Source organism: Hermetia illucens, chromosome 4 (assembly GCF_905115235.1).
Source record: "Hermetia illucens chromosome 4, iHerIll2.2.curated.20191125, whole genome shotgun sequence".
Classification (NCBI taxonomy): Eukaryota; Metazoa; Arthropoda; class Insecta; order Diptera; family Stratiomyidae; genus Hermetia; species Hermetia illucens.
The window spans coordinates 12,547,804-12,568,099 of NC_051852.1; the positions used below are offsets into that span (position 1 = coordinate 12,547,804).

The 20,296-nt window shown below is 47.5% G+C and overlaps 1 protein-coding gene across 1 annotated transcript; it reads right to left on the reverse strand.

Moving 5' to 3' along the window:
• Positions 1-9,302: 9,302 nt before the first annotated feature.
• On the reverse strand, positions 9,303-18,859 carry LOC119655396 (trichohyalin-like). Its single transcript, XM_038061273.1, has 5 exons — positions 18,542-18,859; positions 17,708-18,197; positions 17,514-17,654; positions 16,931-17,437; positions 9,303-9,737 (listed from the first exon to the last, which is right to left on the reverse strand). Exons 1-5 carry the CDS (start codon positions 18,631-18,633, stop codon positions 9,387-9,389), a joined length of 1,581 nt encoding a protein of 526 aa, XP_037917201.1. The 5' UTR covers positions 18,634-18,859; the 3' UTR covers positions 9,303-9,386.
• Positions 18,860-20,296: the final 1,437 nt, after the last annotated feature.

Below are 20,296 nucleotides of genomic sequence, written 5' to 3' on the forward strand. Positions count from 1 at the left end.
ATATGCCTCAAAATCCCATTACCTTTCCATCGACATCCCTAGCAGATGGCCGACCTGCTGACTTACACCATCGCTTCATTGTAGGCAGATTCTGTCACGTCCTTTTTCTCTACCATAGATATTGTCACCCTGAAGCAAATACCTCCTCCTTACGGACTAGATGAACCTGCCTGTTGAGCCGGTCGATTGCCCTGTCAGTTAGGACTTTGGAATACAATCAAACTCGTCCTTGCTTATCGTAACAGGCGACTAAAAGGATATGAAGTGGTGAGCTATCAACCAGCAAATTTTGAAATTGAACTGACCTCAGGCCAAAGAACTTTCATCATCATCATCAACGGCGCAACAACCGTTATCCGGTATAGGCCTGCCTTAATAAGGAACTTCAAACATCCTGGTTTTGCGACGAGGTCCACCAATTCGATATCCCTATAAGCTGTCTGGCATCCTGATCTACACCATCGCTCCATCTCAGGCGGGGTCTGCCTCTTCTTTTTTTTCTACCATAGATATTGCACTTATAGATTAAGTGACTCGCCCACTGTAACCTATTGAGCCCAATTATATCCACAACTCGACGGTCATGGTATCGCTCATTATTATTATTCTGTTAAGGGAAAGTCGCACCGCGTCCTTGAAGAACTATTGTGCCCCTTTTACTGGTTATAGTGTACCTGTTGATCATAGTATCTCAAGCAGTCCTGTAACCGTTAGGAACTTTAGTATGTTCCCTACTTCCAGAAGTTTCAGCTTTGCATCTGGTATTAAGTGTTCTCCCAGATGTATCGACCTACTTTGCACAAGTGCCGGACACTGTCCCAGGACATGCATAGAGGTTTCGTCCTCCTCCTCACAGAACCTGCAGGCAGTGTCCGTAGATATCCCTAGCTTCCCTAGGTGATAGTTCAGCCGACAATGACCAGTGAGAATTCCCACTATGATTCGGAGGTTTAAGCAATCCTTTGTACGCATGGGTTCGTATCCCCCCAATAAGCACCCTGGACTGCTCCATCCCTGGTAGGCCCGCCCAATATAGTTCCCTCAACCGTTTCTCTTCGTTTCTTAGATTCATAGCCATAAAACCGTTTCCGATTCCACAGAAGGGTTCTGGCCCGTGTAAAGACATCCCTGCTCCCTTTTTGGCTAGTTCATCCGCTGCCTCATTGCCTTCCAACCCAGCATGGCCTGGAACCCAAAGTATCCAGACCTTGTTGGACGAGCCGAGTGTATTCAGTCTCTCAAGGCATTCCCATACCAGTTTAGAGTTCACCTGGTTGGACCTAAGTGCCTTGATCGCTGCTTGGCTATCGGTGAGAATAGCTATGTTCTGCCCCCTGTAGTTCCTTTGCAGATTAAAGGAGGCACATTTGTCTATGGCGTAAATTTCCGTCTGAAATATACTAGTGTACCTGCCCATTGGCTCAAAGTACATTTTCCTTGGACCAATGACACCGGCACCCGCTCCCTCTGCTGTGAGGGATCCGTCAGTGTACCAAGTAATCAGTTGCTGGTTTAAGCCGTATGTCGCAGCCACGCTCTCCCAGTTTGCCTTGTTACTCCAACGTGTTTCAAACTTCTTATCGAAGTGAAACCTTGTTGTCATGTTGTCCCTCGATATCAGTAATTCGGGATACCGCCAAGAAAGGATATCAATCTTCCTTCGATTTAGGCAGCTCCCCGCCTCACTCATACTATCGGCCATCCTGAATATTGATCTCCTTGCCTGCATCTGTATGTGCAGATGGAGAGGGGTTAAACCCAGAAGGACCTCCAGGGATGCCGTTGGGCATGTCCTCATTGCCCCACTGATACACACGCAAGCCAGCCTTTGGAGCTTATGTAATTCCCTGGCTTGTGTACTGAGTTGGGTTCTTTCTGCCCAGATTACCGCTCCATTGGCCTTACTATTGCAGTATATATCCAAAGTAGTATCTTGGGGCTGCAACCCCATTTTTTTCCTGCTATGGATCTGCAAGTCATCAGAGCCCTCGTGGCTTTTCGACAAGTGTTTCCGACATGTGTCTTCCAGAGTAATTTTTGGTCTAGCGTGATTCCCAAATATTTGACCTCTGTTTCTCGTTTCACCTCCATATCATGTAATGTTATGGCTTTCAGGTGATCCAGCTTACGCCTCCTAGTGAATGGTACTATGGTGGTTTTGGTTGGGTTGATCCGCAGTCCCACCTTCCTGCACCAGGCACTAGTAACCCTTAATCCAGTTTGGATTCCATCACATAGGGTATTTTTATATTTGCCCCTGCAGATTAGAACAATGTCGTCCGCGTATCCTTGGACTTGTATTCCAATATTAGTTAACACGTCCAGGAGTTCATCCACTACCATACTCCACATTAGCGGCGATAGTACTCCACCCTGTGGACAGCCTTGAGTGGTGTTCATGATAATAGAATTTGTACCTGTTTGTACCTCTATTTGTCTGCTTTCTAGAATTTGGCCATCCAGAGTGCCAGGGTGTTTCCCACTCCTTTGCGGCTCAGGGCATCCTGTATCTCTGTGTGCGATGTGCTCCTTCGATATCCAAAAACGCGCACAGCGCAATTTCTTTTGTTTCTATGGCGTCCCGTAGTACCTCTGTCAGCTGATACAGAGCAGTTTCAGTTGACCTTCCTGCCCGGTAAGCGTGTTGACAGTGATGTAGGGGATTACGCTTTAGAACGTTAGTTCTAATATAGTTGTCTATGACCTTCTCCGCCGTTTTGAGTACGAACGATGTTAGGCAAATTGGTCTGAAAGATTTAGGGTGGAAAGGATCTACTTTTGCCTGTCTCCATGCCCTTGGTATGTAACCCAGTGCTATGCTCCCCCTTACCACCCTCAGAAGAGACTCTAAGATAATTCCTATGCCTCTCTGGATAAGTGCTGGGAAAATGCCATCTACTCCGGGAGATTTCATTGGTTTAAAAGTTCCCACTGCCCATCTTAGCCTAGCTTCTGAGCATACCTCTTTCACTAGTTTCCAGCTCTCTTTCCTTCCCCTTTTATTCGTTGTTAGGGTGCCAGGCAGATTGTTGTCGCCTGCCGCCGAGGGGTAAGACCCCGGGAAATGAGTTCTGAGAAGCAGGTGTACCCTGTCCTCCTCATTCTCGGTGAATGTCCCATCTTCCTTTTTCAAGCAGACAGAGGATATTCCGCCGTCTTTGGCTACAGCCTTGTACAGCCTGGTTGCTTCTGTGATCTGTTCAATCCCTTCACAGAATTCCCTAAAGCTGTTCCGTTTCGCTTCCCTGATCGCGTCGCTATACGCAGTCAGTGCATTTTTATACCTCCGCCAGTCCCCGGTTCGTTTTGCCCAGTTAAAGAGTTTTCGTACCTCCGTTCTCATTCTGGCTAGGTTCTTTTTCCACCATGGTACACCCTTGATGACTTGACTGTCTTTGCCGGACAGCTGGCCTCATATGCGTCAATGACGATGGTGTTGAGGTTTTCCACCACCGTTTCTAATTCCAATTCGCCCCTGATGTCACCGCCCCCTTGAAGGTGGGCAATGTTGTTGCTCAGGTGCGTTGTGTAGGATTCCCAATCCGTTCTCTTGGGATTCCTTATTATTCTTTTTATTTCGGAGTTACTCTCAATGTCGAATCTGATTATCCTGTGATCAGACATTGAGGGTTCATCCGACACCCTCCAATTCCTGACCATCCCGTTCATTAGGGTATTTCCTAGAGTTATATCTAGTACCTCTTGTCTGGTGCTGGTCACAAATGTTGGAGGGTTCCCTACGTTGTATATTTCTAACTAAGAATAAATTCGAAAAGGTACTCACCTCTACGATTAGTGTCGCTGCTTCCCCACACTTCGTGGTGGGCGTTGGCATCGCAGCCGAGAAGAAGTGGTAACGCCCTCTCCTCGCAATACTCCGTCAGCTTTGCGACTTGTTCCGGGGTGGACTCTCGCCACCTGGGAAGTATCCCGATGCTACAACTGCCTCTCGAGTGCTCCTCCCGGCTTCCAATGAGACTTGGATAGCCACAAGGTCCCCGGTTAAGAACTCTGAAAGACATATGTATTTTAAATTACTTTTGAGAATTATGCAAGCTCTTGGTTTTTCACAAGAGGAGTCCCAAATTACCTGCATGTCTCCTCCTTGCAAACCGCGAATCTGCCCCCGGTACACCCAGGGCTCCTGCGCCAGCACTATTCCAATGTTCTCCTTGGAATTTGCCCTTGCAATCACTGCAGATGCAGCTCTCGCATGGTGGAGATTTATCTGGGCTATCTTAGTGCTGGCCATTGGCTCCGTTATTATTTGGAGCTCTTCTCCACTGTCGGAGTGTCACCCTCCTCCTCCGACATCGCGCGTCGCTGTCCACCCCGAGCCCTAGGAGTCCTGGACGACCTACAGCTTCTGCTCTTCACTGGGCAGCAGGTCTATTTCCCTGGTTGATCCAGTTCTTTCCGCCTCTATGGCTTCCGCGACTTCTTCAGGGACCTCGGTAAATTTTCCACCCGATGCCTCCTCCGAGGTCTCTTTCCTTGGCTTTTCCTTGTGCACATGCACGGGTATGTTGCCAAATCGGTAGTTGATATGACAACTCCGACGTTTAATTGCCTCCAGGGATCGGGGATCCAGGGATGAGGGAGTTTACCCTTTTCCTCCACCTTGCTTCTGAAGACTCTCCATAGTCGAGCATGGAGATCATCATTCTGAGCAATTAGGAGTCTCATAAGGTCTTCTGTTTCTATTGCCGCGGCCTTTGGCAGAACAACTGTCACCATGTGGGCTCCTGGTATATCATCTCCAGCACATGTTGACAGTTCTACCCTTTCCCAGCCTGGCAATCTAGGAATTATGGTTCTACCCCATTCTGCGGTGCCTTCCGTCGCGCAGTCCACCAGTATAAGGCCTGGTCGAAAGCGTATTCCGGTGAACACCAGTTTCGACGTCCAACCCTTGATCATCTGCTTGACGACAAGTTCCTTAATGATTTCCTGTTCCTCCCGAGTGAGTATTTGCTCGGGGAACCTTTTTGGCAGTATGGCCAGTCGAATGCCCTTGACCGCACTAGCATAGCTAATGCCGGGCTTCCTGAGTCCTGCCTTCACTCCTGACCTGCCCGGGTTTTCTCCTCCCGTGGGTTCAGGTCTGGATTTTTTGGGAGCATTCCCTTCATGCGGGCTGATCTCTGCTACTCCCCGCTTTCTCAGCTCCGGTAGAGATGGCTTAGATCTGTCCTGGGCCTTCTTAAGGGCCTCTTCTGGTTTCAGGCCTTCCTTCAGATAGCGCAGGTACCATTTAACCCCGGCGCTACTGAGACTTGTCTCCTTCCTGACGTCTGTTATATTTATCTCAGACGTGCTTTTGCTGGTCCCTGCTCTTTGAGCAGTGGTGTTCGTTGGCTGTAGTCCACACAGTATACCAATGCTCACCTTGGATCCACTGCTTGACGTCCCAACTTCTCCCTTCTTGGGTGTAGTCACCTGGCTCTCAGAAATTCGGAGACGTGCCTCCGCCTGATTAACCAGTTTTGGTGCGGTACGGGGCCCCGCTTTTTTGGTTTTTGTTTTCTTTTCTAGTTTTGTACTCATTTGATTCCCACGAGTATGGGGGTTAAGAGGTCCGCCATGCCATAGCCTCCCGTAGCACGGTAAGGTCTAACTTACTCACTGAGGCGACCAGGTATCAGTGAGGCTCCGTTCGAATACAGTCAGTAACCCCCGACTGCAAACTATCCAATGGGCACGGTTCGCATGACACCCTGGATTGGGCCAGATGTTTTTCGACTCCCCAGTCTAGATCCGTAGCGTTTTGTTAATAGTAGGGTCACCTCGTACAGGGTGTGGCTATCACCACTCACTAACGGTCTTGGTAGACGAGAGGCTTGGCCCCTGAAAAGGCACACACCGTCCCAGAGGAGAGACAACTCATCCTTAGAGAGAGATAGGTTGGCCTCAGGGCGCAATGCTCCGCATCAGTCTATCCTGCAGTGCACTGCTTGACCCTATGGTATCGCCCATAGATTTCGTCGTTTTGTAGGCTACGAAATCGTCCATCCTCATACAGGAGATTCTTCTGAGGATTCTCCTCTCGAACGCGGCCAAGAGTTCCCAATTTCTCTTGTTAAGAACCCAAGTCTCCGGGGAATATGTGAGGACTGGCAAGATCAACTTTGACCCTATGGTGAGATGTTTCGAGCGGAACAGTTTTTGTAAGCTGAAATAGGCTCTGTTGGCTGACAACAACCGTGCGCGGATTTCATCATCGTAGCTGTTATCGGTTGAGATTTTCGAACCTAGATGGAAGAAATTATCAACGATCTCAAAGTTATAATCTACTATCTTTATTCTTCCCGTTTGACCAGTGCGGTTTGATGTTCTCGGTTGGTTGGTTTTCAATGCTGACGTTGCCACCATATATTTTGTCTTGCCTTCATTGATGTGCAGCCCAAGATCTCGCGTCCATGGCTGCCTGCTCGATCTGGATGAAGGCAGCTTGTACGTCTCGGGTCGGTCTTCCCATGATGTCGATATCGTCAGCATAGGCCGATCCTTAAAGGGGATCGTAGCTCTTACATTTACCTCACCATCACGGATCACTTTCACGAGGGCCAGGTTAAAAGGAAGGCCAGGTTAAAAAGTTAAGGCTATAAAGCGTTCGCTTACTGCATCACGACCAGCAAACCAAATTGAGTGCAGCATGCCCGGTGCTTCCACAAGGAGGTATTCCGCAGCCACTTGGTTTCGGTTTGACCGATAGGGTTGCTTCTCCATTTTTCTCGCTGTTTTTCTTGAGCACCGACTAATAGGGATAGAAATTTATGGCCGAGCAACCTACAAATTTTGAAATTTACTGCTACGAAAACGTCAACAATGCCTCGAATTGGGACTGACCTCACGCCGAAGACCTTTGCCTATCGAAAACAGACGGGAATGTGATCACACTTCTCGGTAACAGTATTAGCGTCCCTAGAATGATTGCCTTTTGCAACTTTCAACGATATAAGCTGTACATTCTAGGCCAAAACGAGGTAAGATGGCGGGAGTCTGGGGAGTACTCCTCTCCCTCTTCCGGCAATGTGTTTCTGTACTCTGGAAAGCCAAGTGGTAATGGAGACGAATCTGGTGTCGGGTTGCTTCTGAGAGCTACTGCAAGGCCAGCTCTCTTGACCTGGGAGCCGGTTTCTGAATGCAAGATTCCGATCCAGATTAGAAAGCATCACAATTGTACAATACTACGCATGAACCGAGACTTTCGATATAGTCGAGAAAGATGCTTTCTACGAGTAATTAATCGCAGTTCGGGGGAGCCTTCCTCAAGGTGACATTGATATCGTGATGGGTCACCTAAATGCCTTGGCAGGCTATAACACCTTACTCGGACATGTGACGGGGAAACACGGCACTGGCGACCATAACGGTTATAGTGGGAGATTCGTGGATTTCTACAACTTCCACCGCCTTGTCATTGGTGGCATAAGGCCCTGCCATAAGGTCAGTTTCAACTGACCGACAACGTGCGAGCAATCAGATCGATCAATTCGTGATGAGTAGTAAATTTAGGTGTTGCCTACTCGAGGTGGGTAAATAGGAGCATCGGCTTCGAAAGGGATCACCACCTGATGGTCGCCTACATTCGCTTGTGTTGCGTCCGTCACTTCTCGCAAGGTTTTGGAGCTGCGAACCCCAAGTCCAATATCGATCGCTTGTATGATCCAGCTGTCGCTATCGTATTAAAAATGTTAAAAATATTCTCGTCGAACTGAATCCGCAGATGCTCAGCAACTAAAGGGTTGGGATGTGACTCCCACCCTTCTAGAAATTCTACTGCGTATCTGGCCATCACGGAAACAACGCCCAGTGATTGGTAGAATATATAACAGACACGGTTAAATATGTAAAATGTTCCATCGCCGTTTTTAAATATGTCAATATAATGGTGGTGAATTTGTCTTTCCATAAGGCGTAGCGTCTCCATATGACATGGAGAGACACCCCTCTCAAAATGCATGAAATTAACTGCCTCTATTCAGTTTATTAATCGAAGGGTAGAATATGGTGGTATGAGTGGGGGAGATGTCCCGTCCGAAAAGGGAGGCAAGCATTTTGTTACTACGAGATGGGGGAAGCGAGATATCTCGCCGGCGGTAAGGAAAAATCGAGGAAAATTGAAAATTTCCACGACCCCCGGGTCGTAAAAATGGCCAAAAATGCAAAATCGTCGGATTTCGATGGGAGATATCTCGCTCGAAAGGGGAGGCGGCCCAGATTCAGAAAATCCAAGAATTTTTACAATACAACATCGGGGACGCGAGATATCGCGAAAAATCGCGCGCTGGAAGGGCTGGTTAAAATCGAAGAAAATTGAAAATTTCCACCACCCCCGGATCGTAAAAATGGGCAAAAATGCAAAATCGTCGAATTTGAATGGGAGATATCTCGTTCGAAAAGGGAGGCGGCCCAGATTCAGAAAATGCAAGAATTTTTACAATATGACATCGCAATGTCGTCCGTCCAGTCGCTCTCTATGGTTCTGAGTGTTGGTCGACCATAAAAGAGAATGAACGGCGTCTTGCGGTAATGGAGACGAAGATGCTACGTTGGACTAGTGGCGTCACACGTTTAGATCACATCCGAAATTAGGATATCCGCGATCGTTATGGGGTTGCACCGATCGTGGAAAAGTTGCGAGAGAGGCGTCTTCGATGGTATGGTCACGCAATTCGTGCAAACGAGAATTCACTTGCCAAGATTGGTCTGAACATCGAAGTCGATGGTAAACGACCAAAAGGCAGATCTAAGCAACGGTGGCTTGATACGCTGGATGGGGATTTGAAAGCCTCGAGATTGCACCCAGATCAGGCATTCGATAGAGCCAAATGGCGAAGCCGATCACGACGAGCCGACCCCGCTTGTGAACGGGACAAAGGCTGAAGAAAAAGAAGACATCGAGGACGCGAGATATCGCAGAAAATCGGGCGCCGGAGGGACTGGTGAAAATCGAAGAAAATTTAAAATTTCCACGACCCCCGGGCCGTCAAAATGGGCAAAAATGCAAAATCGTCGGATTTCGATGGGAGATATCTCGTTCGAAAGGGGAGGCACTACGACTTCGGGGACACGAGATATCACGGAAAATCGGGACTACGAAGATTAAAATGTGGGGGGGTCTATGACGGTATGGCGGTAATGTTGCCTGGTTTAACACAAGAGCTCGGTTCGAAGATTGTGTTCGCAACTTGGGACAGCAGCCATTAATCTGTAGGATATGCTCTAGCCCCTGAGCTCATAAATACAATGCTTCATTTCGACAATAAAATTTCGTATATATTTTCTGCAATAAATTTACCAATACAAAATATATAAATCGACATAAACCCTATAAAATAAAATCTACTTATCATATTGTATAAGACCATTTGGTTTCAGCCCTATTTCACTGGAACCTTTAGCTGTTTTTCAACATCCTTAATGAATTTTTCAGGCATATGGGCATTACGCATTGCTTCGAGTTTCATCTGTATGACACTCTGGATATTCTTTTCCCGAAGCTTTTCTTTTTCCTGCCACGCCAAATATTCGTTCTTTGCTCGACGTTGCATTTCCTCGCGTTCGCGTTCTTTTTCATTCACTTGTCGGAAAATTTCCTGACGATATTTTAGTTTGTTTTGTTGTCGTTTCAGTTGACTTTGTTGATCTTTGGATTCCTCTTCTTTTAATTTTTCACAAATACGTTTGAAATCTGCTTCTTCTCGTTCTAATTGCATTGCTCTGCGACGTTTCTGAAAATATAAAATTAGATTAGAGTTTCGCTTTGATAACGGGGTACATTTTGATTCTCCGTGAATACAGATGAGTGCAATAAACCACCGAAGATTGAAACCTCCCGAACAGGGCCGTAGAGAGAAAATCTGAGCCCAGGGTCAAAATTATTCTGTGGTGAAAATTATGCGGGCCTCTTATTGTTCCACCCCCCTCTCTCGTCAGGCCTGCTTCCGAAAAATAACGTGGAAATGGGTTTAGTCATTTTCGAGTAAACGCAGTTTAGCAGACGGACAAACAAACCGAGACCGGGGGGAAAACAGTTAACCACGAATCCTAACTTATGTTCTGAATTCTCATCAGTCGTTAATGATATGTTTGGTGAACGATACTAAAAGTTGCCGATCGATTCCCCAAGTGCTGTAAAGCAGAGTGATACCCTTCTTACATCTCACTGCAACCCTCATTATAGAATCTGGAGAATCTATAAGAAAAGGAATTCCTGTAAACATGTTAGACTGAGTCAGTTTAAGCCCCACATTCATGGAATACATCATCAGGAAACTTGAGCTTATCAGTATAGTGTTTCCTGTTCACTCCTTGGTGAAATATGGGGCATCTTTACAGTCAGAGTGTGCTTCAGTTTCACTATCATCACACTTAACACTGCGCAAATGGTAAGCTCCTAGCAGCCGAGCCAAACACTGGGCAAACACAGGCATCCATGACGACTAGGATCCTTGCCCAAAGCAACGAGATGCTGAGATTGACAAAGTCACGCCCTCAACCATTTGAATTGTAGACGTCAAAGTCGTTGTAAAGTCAAGGTTTGCTCACTGCTTTCTTCGTTATTGTGTTGTACAGTACAAATTTCTTCCAATCCTGCTTTGGAAGCTACCCAACATTCGAAGACACTGAGGGCTATGATGAAGTTTGGATTAGAAACGTTAGTGGAGAGACGGTAGAAGAGCAATTTTTTTCCCCCAAAATTCCCCCCACCTTTGCGAAAATCTCTTCCATCGGTACCCTGGCGTTCACCATGAAAAAGTGGCTGGACGAACTCAAACTCCTATCTCTTTTTGGTGAACTGCTTCAACTGTCAAGTGGGGCAAAGTATCTAGGAATGATTCTGGACATGTGGCTAAATCTCGAATATATAATTAACTTGTTCAAACGGGCTCCTTTCGCTACAAAGAAGGTGGAACTAAGACATGGGAATTGAAAGCACTGTTGATATACGAGATATACCAAGTCACGGTGAAGCCCGTCCTTACCTATATAGGATCATACCAGTATAGTAGTGACTTAAGGTATAATAGGGATAGGCTGCAAATAAACTGCCCTCACTTACCTATGCTTCACGAATACCATTAGAAGGACCAGCCCCCTCCCCTCCTTCTTGGCCTGGAAACGCTATTGCAGTAGTCACCCTTCGCCTTCGTAGTAAAAGGAAAGGTGAGCTTACGGCGCACATGCTTCACCTATACGACACGACGTAGGGGTACTGACTTTAGATCAATCGAAGCCACGATACTTGAAGTGCACATAGTACAGATTTGGATCTAAGGCAAAAACGAGGCCGCTTGACATGTTATAATCCCCAGTTCAACATACAATATTTTTCAGACGAAATGTCAACAACTACTTCTGGGACTGCAGCCTACGCTTAAAATCAGGAAAGTCAAAGATGTGACAACCATGCGAGAAGAGAGGCTCAAGCAATTAGCCGTCAATGGGAGACATCGGTGGTCCCGCAACGGCATGCCGTCAGACTGCCAACTAAACATCTCCCCATCGTCAGAAAGCTAGCCTGGAACCGTTTATCACACTACTTCGCTTTTCAAATCAGGGAATTCCTTTCATCAACGGGAGGGGAGAAGAGGAAGGGAACTGTCAGTTAAAAGAACTCACTGTCATCCCCCTCCCCCCACCAGTCGAGCTCTAACACGGCTGCACCTGTCAGCGCTCATCAGCACCTCCTCGACAATATTGTCCAGAGCGAGATCCCCTGTGTTTTAATACAGCTGTTAACAAATCATACCCCACATTTCAAAAGAAAAAAGAGGTGTGGTGGGCGTCGTCCACAACTCCATTGCAAAACACAAAATCAGGAGGTAGTTCCCTTCCAATCTTGTGCTGTGTGTTACTGTTCGTCACGAGCAGCAACCTACCTTGCGCTTATACATATAAAGTTTTACGCTCCATAGCAAAAAGGCAACGGGGATCACTCCCGCGATCATAATCGCCTCGCAGGCACTTTTTTGTAGCGTTCGCATTCCCATCTAACGGTTTCAATCTCGACAAGGAGATCCACTTGAGTCCACCTCGAACGTCGAGCTTCAAGGTGTGCTCCCCTCACTCCAAAACTCTAAAGGGGCCCTCGTGTGGTGGTTCCAGCGGCCTCCGAGGAGCGTCCACCCGAATGATGACCTGTAAACACGCCTCGAGGTCCTTGGGGGGTCTCGATCTCCGTTGTCGTGTGTCTAGAAGGTAGAGCCGGCCGCAGCTTCGAAACAACGTCTCTGAGCACACAGAACATGCCGGAGTCGCTTAACCCTGCTCTGATGTCCAGCACAAGGTCAACGGGAAGGCGCAGATTCTCCCCGTACAGCATCTCCGCGGGGTTGGCCGTGAGCTCCTCTCAGATCGTCGCGAGTCGTTAAGGCGGCCTTTAACGTCCGGTGCCAACACTCCAACATCCCATTGGACTGTACATGGTATGCAATAGTCCTGTTCCGTTTAAAGCCAACGAGGTTGCCTCATTCCAAGAAAACGTAGACGATAATCGTGATATTTACGGTTGGTTCACCAAAGTGCGGGATCTACTCTCGACCGAGAACTTCGACACATGATTGCGCCGTAATGTCAGTCAGAGATATTGCTTCCAGCCACCGCGCAAACCTGTCGATTGTGGGGCAACACTTGTATCCGAGTGAGTCTCGCAAAGGCCTCATGATGTCGAGATGGGTGGTGTGGAAGCGCTTGGTCGACCTAATACACAGGAATACGCCTACTTTCCTTTATTACGTGATTATTGACCTTGCACTTCTGGCACACACGTCCTTGTTCATGGACGCCCAGAAGTATTCACCAGCAGTGTAGCATCAACAAGCTGTTGTTTGTCCGTTTCCAACGCCTGAACGTCCTTAATAGTCCACGCAACCTCTCGGCTGTCTTTGATTTTGGACCCGGACAAGTAAGCGTTAAGGATCGCCTCGAGCAAGATACGACGATATAAGTTTAACATGCCCAAGAACCTTTGCAGATCCTTTACCATGGTTTGCAGGGGAAAGTTCGTTATCGCTGCAACCTTGTCTGGGTCAGGTTGGATGCCCGGAAAGTCTATAAGGGCAATATCTATGGTAGAAAAAGAAGACGAGGCAGACCCTGCCTAAGATGAAGCGATGGCGTAGGTCAGGACCTCAGACAGCTTTTAGGGATATCGAATTGGTGGACCTCGGCGCAAAACCGGGTTGTCTGGAGTTCCTTATTAAGGCAGGCCTAGACCGGATACCGATTGTTGCGCCGTTGATGATGATGATATTGCCCTTATAGACTTTCCGGGGGGATCATCCTCATCCATACGGATTAAGTGACCCGACCACCGTATCCTATTGAGCCGGATTTTATCCACAACCGGACGGTCGTGGTATAGATAGATGCACCAGGTTGCAGCAGTGTGTGGGATTCGCACCCACTAAAACCACCCCCACTCTTCCGCCCCTCCCCGCGGGACCACCGTGAAGTATTACTTCGCGGGGGAGGCTCTGGTTCGCTATACCAGCTCGTCCATGTCGCGACTCCGTCGCGCCGCTTTCCGAGCTCGATCCAACTCCAGGAGTTTTGCCTGCACCACGGCTACTGCCTCATTTACCGCATCCAGTTTTCCTCCGACTTCAGCATCTCTTCCACCAGGTTGGAGGGCTCGATATCCGCCCCCAAGATGCTGTTCAACCTCCTTTTCTGTTGCAGAAATCTGGAACAGCGGAACATTTCGTACTCCGGGTCCTCGGGTGTAGCGCCGCATTCAGGACAGTTGGGAGACTCGTCCAACTCGAAGCGATGCAAGTACTTCCTATAGTCACCGTGTCCCGTAAGGAACTGTGTCAGGTGGTAATTCAATTCTCCGTGCTTTCGGTCGACCCATTTCTCGATACACGGGATCAATGTATGGGTCCACCGGCCCTTGTCGGAGTAAATCCCACCGTTGTTACCACTTGCCACACAACTCTCTCCTGATGCCTTTTCGAAAATCCTCATTCACCTCGGCTGGATTTGCCTTCCGTTTTTCGCAGAGCCAGTGTGCCTCGCTTACTAGAAGATCTATAGGGATCATTCCTGCGATGACACACACTGTCTCCATCGACGCCGTCCTAAATGCGCTGCACATCCTTAGCGCAATTGGCCGGTATGCCGAACTTATCTTCCTCCGATTAACAGCGTGGTTCAACGCTCCCGCCCAGACAGGGGCCGCGTATAGCAGGATCGACCTCACCACTCCCGCGATGAGTAGCCTGCGACTATACTTCGGCCCTTGCACGTTAGGCATCATCCTTGTAAGGGATGAGCCGGCATTTGCAGCCTTCTCTCGCGCATAATCGAAGTGTCCCTTGAAACTCAGCTTGGTATCGATCATCACCCCCAGGTTTTTAACAACTGATTTTGAGACGACCTTACGATTACTAACCCGGATGGTAACCGTGTGTTCTTCCTACGGTTGGTAATGAGGACCGCCTCCGTCTTTTCTTCCGCCAGATCTAGCTTGGCCTTCGTAACCATGACTTCCATCCTCGGGATGCTTTGCAATTGCAACTACCGCCAGGTCGTCCGCAAAACCAATCAGCGTTGCCTCCTCCGGCACGCGTAGGCCAAGCACTCCGTCGTACATTATGTTCCACAGCAGTGGTCCCAATACAAAACCTTGAGGCACATTTACTGTCACAATATAATCCTTCGGCCCGTCGTCCGTCTCGTACCAGAGAAGTCTGTCCGAAAGGTAACTCTCGGTTAGCCGAACCAAGCAGCTAGGAACACCCAGTTTGGCCAAAGCGCCCTCAATCCAGCCCCAGTTGGCTGAGTTAGAAGCATTTTTGATGTCCAGCGTCACCAGAGCACAGCATTTGCCCATGGCCATTACATTTCGAACCAATTCCACGTCCTTTGCTACTGCATCGACCGTAGAACGGGCTCGCCGAAACCCATACTGCCGCTCTGAAAGACCACCCGCAAGCTCGATGAACGAGAGCAGCCTGTTATATATCACCCTCTTCAACATCTTCCCCATGGTGTCTAAGAAACAAATAGGGCGATATGAAGAGCGCACGCCGGGTGATTTTTGGGGCTTCAGTAGCTACACCAGCTTCAGCCTCTTCCACTGGGCGGGAAATATTGCTGCTGCCATGCACGATTCGAATGTGCTTGCGAACCACCTTGGTCTGGCCTTGACCGGTACCTTCAGAGCCTTGTTCGGAATTCCATCCAATCCCGAAACCTTGCTATCCCCAGTACGTCTGCAGATTTCCCGAAGTTCCTCTTCGGTAACATCAGGGATCGAGAAGACGTCCTGCTGAGCTGCCAGTTGGGGTTCTCTTTCATCCTGCTCCTGCTGCGGGAAATGAATTATGATTATTTGCAACAAGAGCCGTGGGCATGTCACTTGAGGTGATTTTTGCCCGCGTATCTTGTTCATTACAACTTTGTAGGCTGTACCCTACGGATTCGTATTAGCCTCCATGCAGAGCTCCTGGTAGCATTCCCGGTTGCTTCTTCGTATGGCCTTTTTAAGGTTGCTTCGCAGATCCCTGTATTCCTCCTCATGCTCCTGGTGCTCCGGCCTTCCCCTTGTCCTGTGGGAAAGTCTCCTCACTCGGAGACAAGAGGATCTCAAGACAGCGATCTCCGTATTCCACCAGTAATTTGGCATCTTGCCGTGGTGCAAACGTCGTGGTCGTGGTCGTACGTGGTCACCGTAGCGTCGCATGCTTCGGTTACACGCTGAGACAGCTGTGTGACCCTTTCCACCGCTGTTCCATCCGGATCATGGGCTCCCTCCAATGCGGCCAGGAATGTCTCCTCGTCGAAAGCTCCGATAGACCAGCCAACCGCCTTAGCCTTTCCATCTCCAGAGCGTCGTTGACTCCTCCCTGGTTCCCAATGCGGAGGAAGATGGCCTGGTGGTCACTGTGGGTATAGTTCTCACTCACTTGCCAAGCCATCTCCCTTACCAGTGAAGTGCTAACAAATGTTAGGTCGACGATCGAACCCAACCCTCTTCCTCGAAAGGTGGGCACGCATCCAACGTTGGCCAGCACGACTCCAAGACTCCAACAGAATTTAACCTCTGGTGTTCGTCGATCGGCTTCCCCACCCCAGGGCCCACGCGTTGAAATCGCCCGCGATGATTTTAGGGCTGCGGTCTCTAGCGTAAAACACCAGACTGTCTAACATCTCCTCATATTGTGCTAAGGTTGCACTGGGAGGAGCGTAGCAGCTGTAAATATGGACACCGTTGACCTTCGCCCTTATAAAACCGGCTGCTGAGAGGGGGGAGGCCAAAGTAAGCACACCCACGAATTCATACCATCTGTAGCTGCCACCTTACTATCAATACATTTCTCATCACTGCCTTAAAAGCTTTTGTAATTTACCTGGAAAAGATTGGAGCGGACCTCACCAGACATATAACGAATTCAAACTCCCATTCAACCAACTGTAATTGTTGCTTCACACACACCCCATTTTTGTACAAAACTCAATGGCATTAAGCTCAAACGATCACGGGTAAATAGCGTACCACCAAGAAACAAACAAGGAATCAATTTGAGTTTTAATGAAGGTGTGGTCTCCAAAAAACCTAGCAACTTGTCTTTGATATCTACGTCATAATGGTGGAAGCCTTAGAGGGTTCTAAGATGGAAGAATTAAAAAAAAGGTTCTACGCGCTACAACTAACAGTTCTTCCACTGCGAAAATTCACCAATGGAAATAGTCTCCATTCACAAACCAGCAATGTTGGCTAAAAAGGGGTAGACTTCGTAACCTAAAATGTACATAGTGTGAATCATCAGTTGATTCTAAAAACGCTAGTCTGGATAGGAAAAGAGCGTTTCATATGAATCTTAAAGGGATTTCAAGTAAAGATACATATTAAGATATGGAAATTGGGAACTACTATCCAGGAAGACGTTTAATATATGCATAGGATCTTGCTTACCATCTCATTTAATTGCGCCATCCTCGATTCGGCCAATTCCTGGTTAGTCTGTTTTTTCTTCAAAGCAGCCTCCCTTTGTTTCCTACGAAATTCTCGTTCCTTCTCCTCCTGTTCCCGACGAATGGTCATCTCATCCAATTCCTGCTTGCTCTCTAGGATCTTTTGTTGCAAATTGATCAGTCGTTCCTGCTTCCGTTCCAATGCTTCTTTGGCTAGCTTCCTCTCAATAGCTAGTTTCTTTTCGCGTTCCTCTTTGGCTTTCATATACTCTTGAACTTTCATTTCAGCCTCTCGTTCCTGATCGAATTCCATCTTTTTGAAGAGTGCACTTAGTTCCGAGACTTTCTGCAGGTCAGCCCGTAACTTGGCAGTCTTTGCACGTTTCGCCTTCACTTGAGCTTCCTCATCACGTTCGATGGCTGCTTTTGCCTGTGCCAGCATTTTAGCTTCTGCTTCGATTTCTTCGCCTTCAATTAGCTTTAGCCGCTCACGTTCTTCCAATTGTCGCTAAAATAAATTATCGGTCAATATTAATAACGGAGCTATTGTTGATTAAAATAATTCGGGCAAATATTTCAGTTACTTTGATTTCTTGTGCGTGCTTCATATTCTGCTCCTTAGTCATTGCGATTTTTTCGTCATCCCCTTTAAATGACTTCGAACGCTCTTGTTCCATCAGCCTTTCCATCCGCAACTCCTCCTCTTTCAATTCGCGAGCCATCTCCTAAAAGATGCATAGTTAATGCACTTTCACTATTAAGGAATCGGATTTTGTACTAATTTCTCTTGGATTTGAGCATGCCGGATAACATGGCATTTGGCCGCTAAGATGATTCGATTTGCTTCCTTAACCTCTTCCTCCTGCTCATGTTTCAGCAGAAAGGCTCTGTCGAGTACTTTGGCCTTTTCCTCTTGAGCGAAGTTTTCAACTTTGTGGTCTGCTTTCGAATGCTTTTGCTTCTTGTCGTCAATTTCTCGCATTTGTCTTTTCCTCTCCTCGCATTCCTGCTCAATCCTTTTTTTCTCGGCTTCGATTCTTTCCATTTCTTGCATGGTTTCTTCGAGTGTTATAACTTTGGACGCTTTTTTTAAACGTTCCATTTCGTGCTTCGGCACCACAGTTGGATAGATGCGGGGGTGATCAGAACGTTTTGCCATAACACGAACTTCGCCTGATGGTCCGATTACCTTTTTATCCTCATCCTTCCCAGGATGTTCTGGTCGTAGTTGTTTGACCCGATCTAGACTTTGGCATTCTTTTGCTAATCTGAAAATTAAGAAAGATATTCGGATAACACCATGGAGACGGTAATATGCACATGTTAGTCTTGTTCATCAAGATCCAAAAAAAGCTACTAGCCCACATCTTAAATCCCTCAACATTCTAGGGAAATATTGTCAAAGAAAAGTAAGTGGGAAATCTGAAAGACCGACCACCGAAAAGATACTTCACTTTGCATCAAATCTACTACTTTTTCAGATTCCAAGGAATCTCTGTAACATCCCTTTAGATACTCAATCTATAACCCCATAGTTTTAGACTTGAAAAGATATAATTAAAGGACTCAGTCGAGTATCAATTAACTCCCACATTTTCAACCTCCCCCTTACCTTCTATACTGAAAATATGGCTTATCTTCCTTTCTCTGAGCAGACATTACTATCGACTTCCGACTTTTTGCAGATCTCACCGAGGACGGCATCCTTATTTCTCTGTATTTTGTTTAATTGCACAAGAAAAGACCGGCACACCACGAATAATGATAGTAGTCACATGAAAACTCCAGAAAAGGACACTACTCCTCTGGTTTTCCAATCAGTATCGATAAAACAAATTCGCGTTGCTACTGAGAAACGAATGCAAGGATTTGTTGGGTTGTTTGTTTGGTGTTTGTTTTGTCGATTTTTTCGGCAGGCTTTAGACTTAAAACTGATTGCCAAATAGATTCCTTGATTATTAAGGATAAATTAGATGTCAAATATGGAGAAGTGCGAGGTGGCTTTGATTTTTTATTGAAAAATAATTTATTAGTTTATGGTTTCCTTCCTTTTATTTGTTTAATTATTTGGCTCCCTCGACGATTACCTACCTTGTCGTGGTGAGGGACCCCAGTAAGGAAGATCCTCCAGGGAACGGGAGTTGACACTTGAAGCCAAGCGGTAATCAAAACCCCAAGCTATGGTGTGACTACCGTGCCGAGGGCTGAATGGTCACAGGGGTTAAGATGTGGCTATAAACGGTGAACTCTGGGTACTAAGCGACCCCTAGTTTCAACTAGCCTTGTTTTGGCAAAAAGGGGCTCTGCCAAGATCGACCTTTCCCCGATGAAACTGAGGCCATGGCAGCCAACTATGAAAAAACAAAAAAAAACAAAAGCATAGACCTGTTAAGCAAACATAATTAAACCTCGATCGTGACGATCCAACCCCGAGTGAAGTGGCAAGCTCATCGATAGTCTAGACTCAGATTCTCCACTTACTCAGGTGGGAACCAATCCAATTGACACCCACTCCTTAACGGACGAGCCGAAGCAGACCTTTTTTGTCAGCACTCCTGACCCCAAGCTCCAATCGGCGCCACCTGCAGAGGCTAAAGGCTTGCCCATGGGTAACCACCTGTCTACGGGCAGCAAACAGCCTTCGGGCAAACGTTTCCGGGCAAACCGCCTTCGGACAAACCGCCTTCGGGCAAACCGCCTCCGGGTAAACCGCCTTCGGGCAAACCACCTCCGGGCAACGCACAACCCAAGGGCTGTGCCAAGGTTGAGAGGAAAGGGTACCTGCGGCTAAGGGGAAACCGAAGCGGCAGCGGTCCCCGGAGCAGCCAGGGTGTTCTCGAAGGATCTGATTATATAACTGGCCCGACCCCTCGGAAAAATGACGACCATATTCCAGGCGGAGATATATGTCATTTCATTGGCAGCAGAAGAATGTCTGCGACAAAAGTGGAGAGGTCGCACCATTCGAATCTGTTCCGACAGTCGGCCGGCATTATCAGCACTAAATAGCAACAACATATCAAGCCAGTTGGTGTGGAGTTGTCATCAGGTGCTGTTGACTGAACGAAACATTCCTGATATGGGTGCCAGGGCACTCTAACATCGCTGGTAAAGAGGAGGCTGACAGACTGGTGGGGCCAGAACCAGCTCTTGGAATCCGACCATCTACTGTCAAGTCTACTCTTAAGCGTGAAATTACAAGGATTCACGCAGCCGAGTAGAGAAATTTGCACTCTTGCAAACAGGCGAAAATCCTTGTGCAAGAGCCTAGGGCCACTAGAGCGGCATTTTTGTTGTCCCTTAAGAAATGGGACTTGAAAACCCTAGTGGGGGTTTTAACGGGACACTTGAACTACCATAAGGAGAA

Excerpts from the sequence above, each read along its gene's own strand:
- LOC119655396 (XM_038061273.1), bottom strand. The coding sequence starts at position 18,633 with ATGCCGTCCTCGGTGAGATCTGCAAAAAGTCGGAAGTCGATAGTAATG. Across the intron at positions 18,198-18,541 it reads CCATATTTTCAGTATAGAAG|ATTAGCAAAAGAATGCCAAA; the intron begins GTAAGGGGGAGG and ends CTTAATTTTCAG. Across the intron at positions 17,438-17,513 it reads AGCACGCACAAGAAATCAAA|CGACAATTGGAAGAACGTGA; the intron begins GTAACTGAAATA and ends AATTTATTTTAG.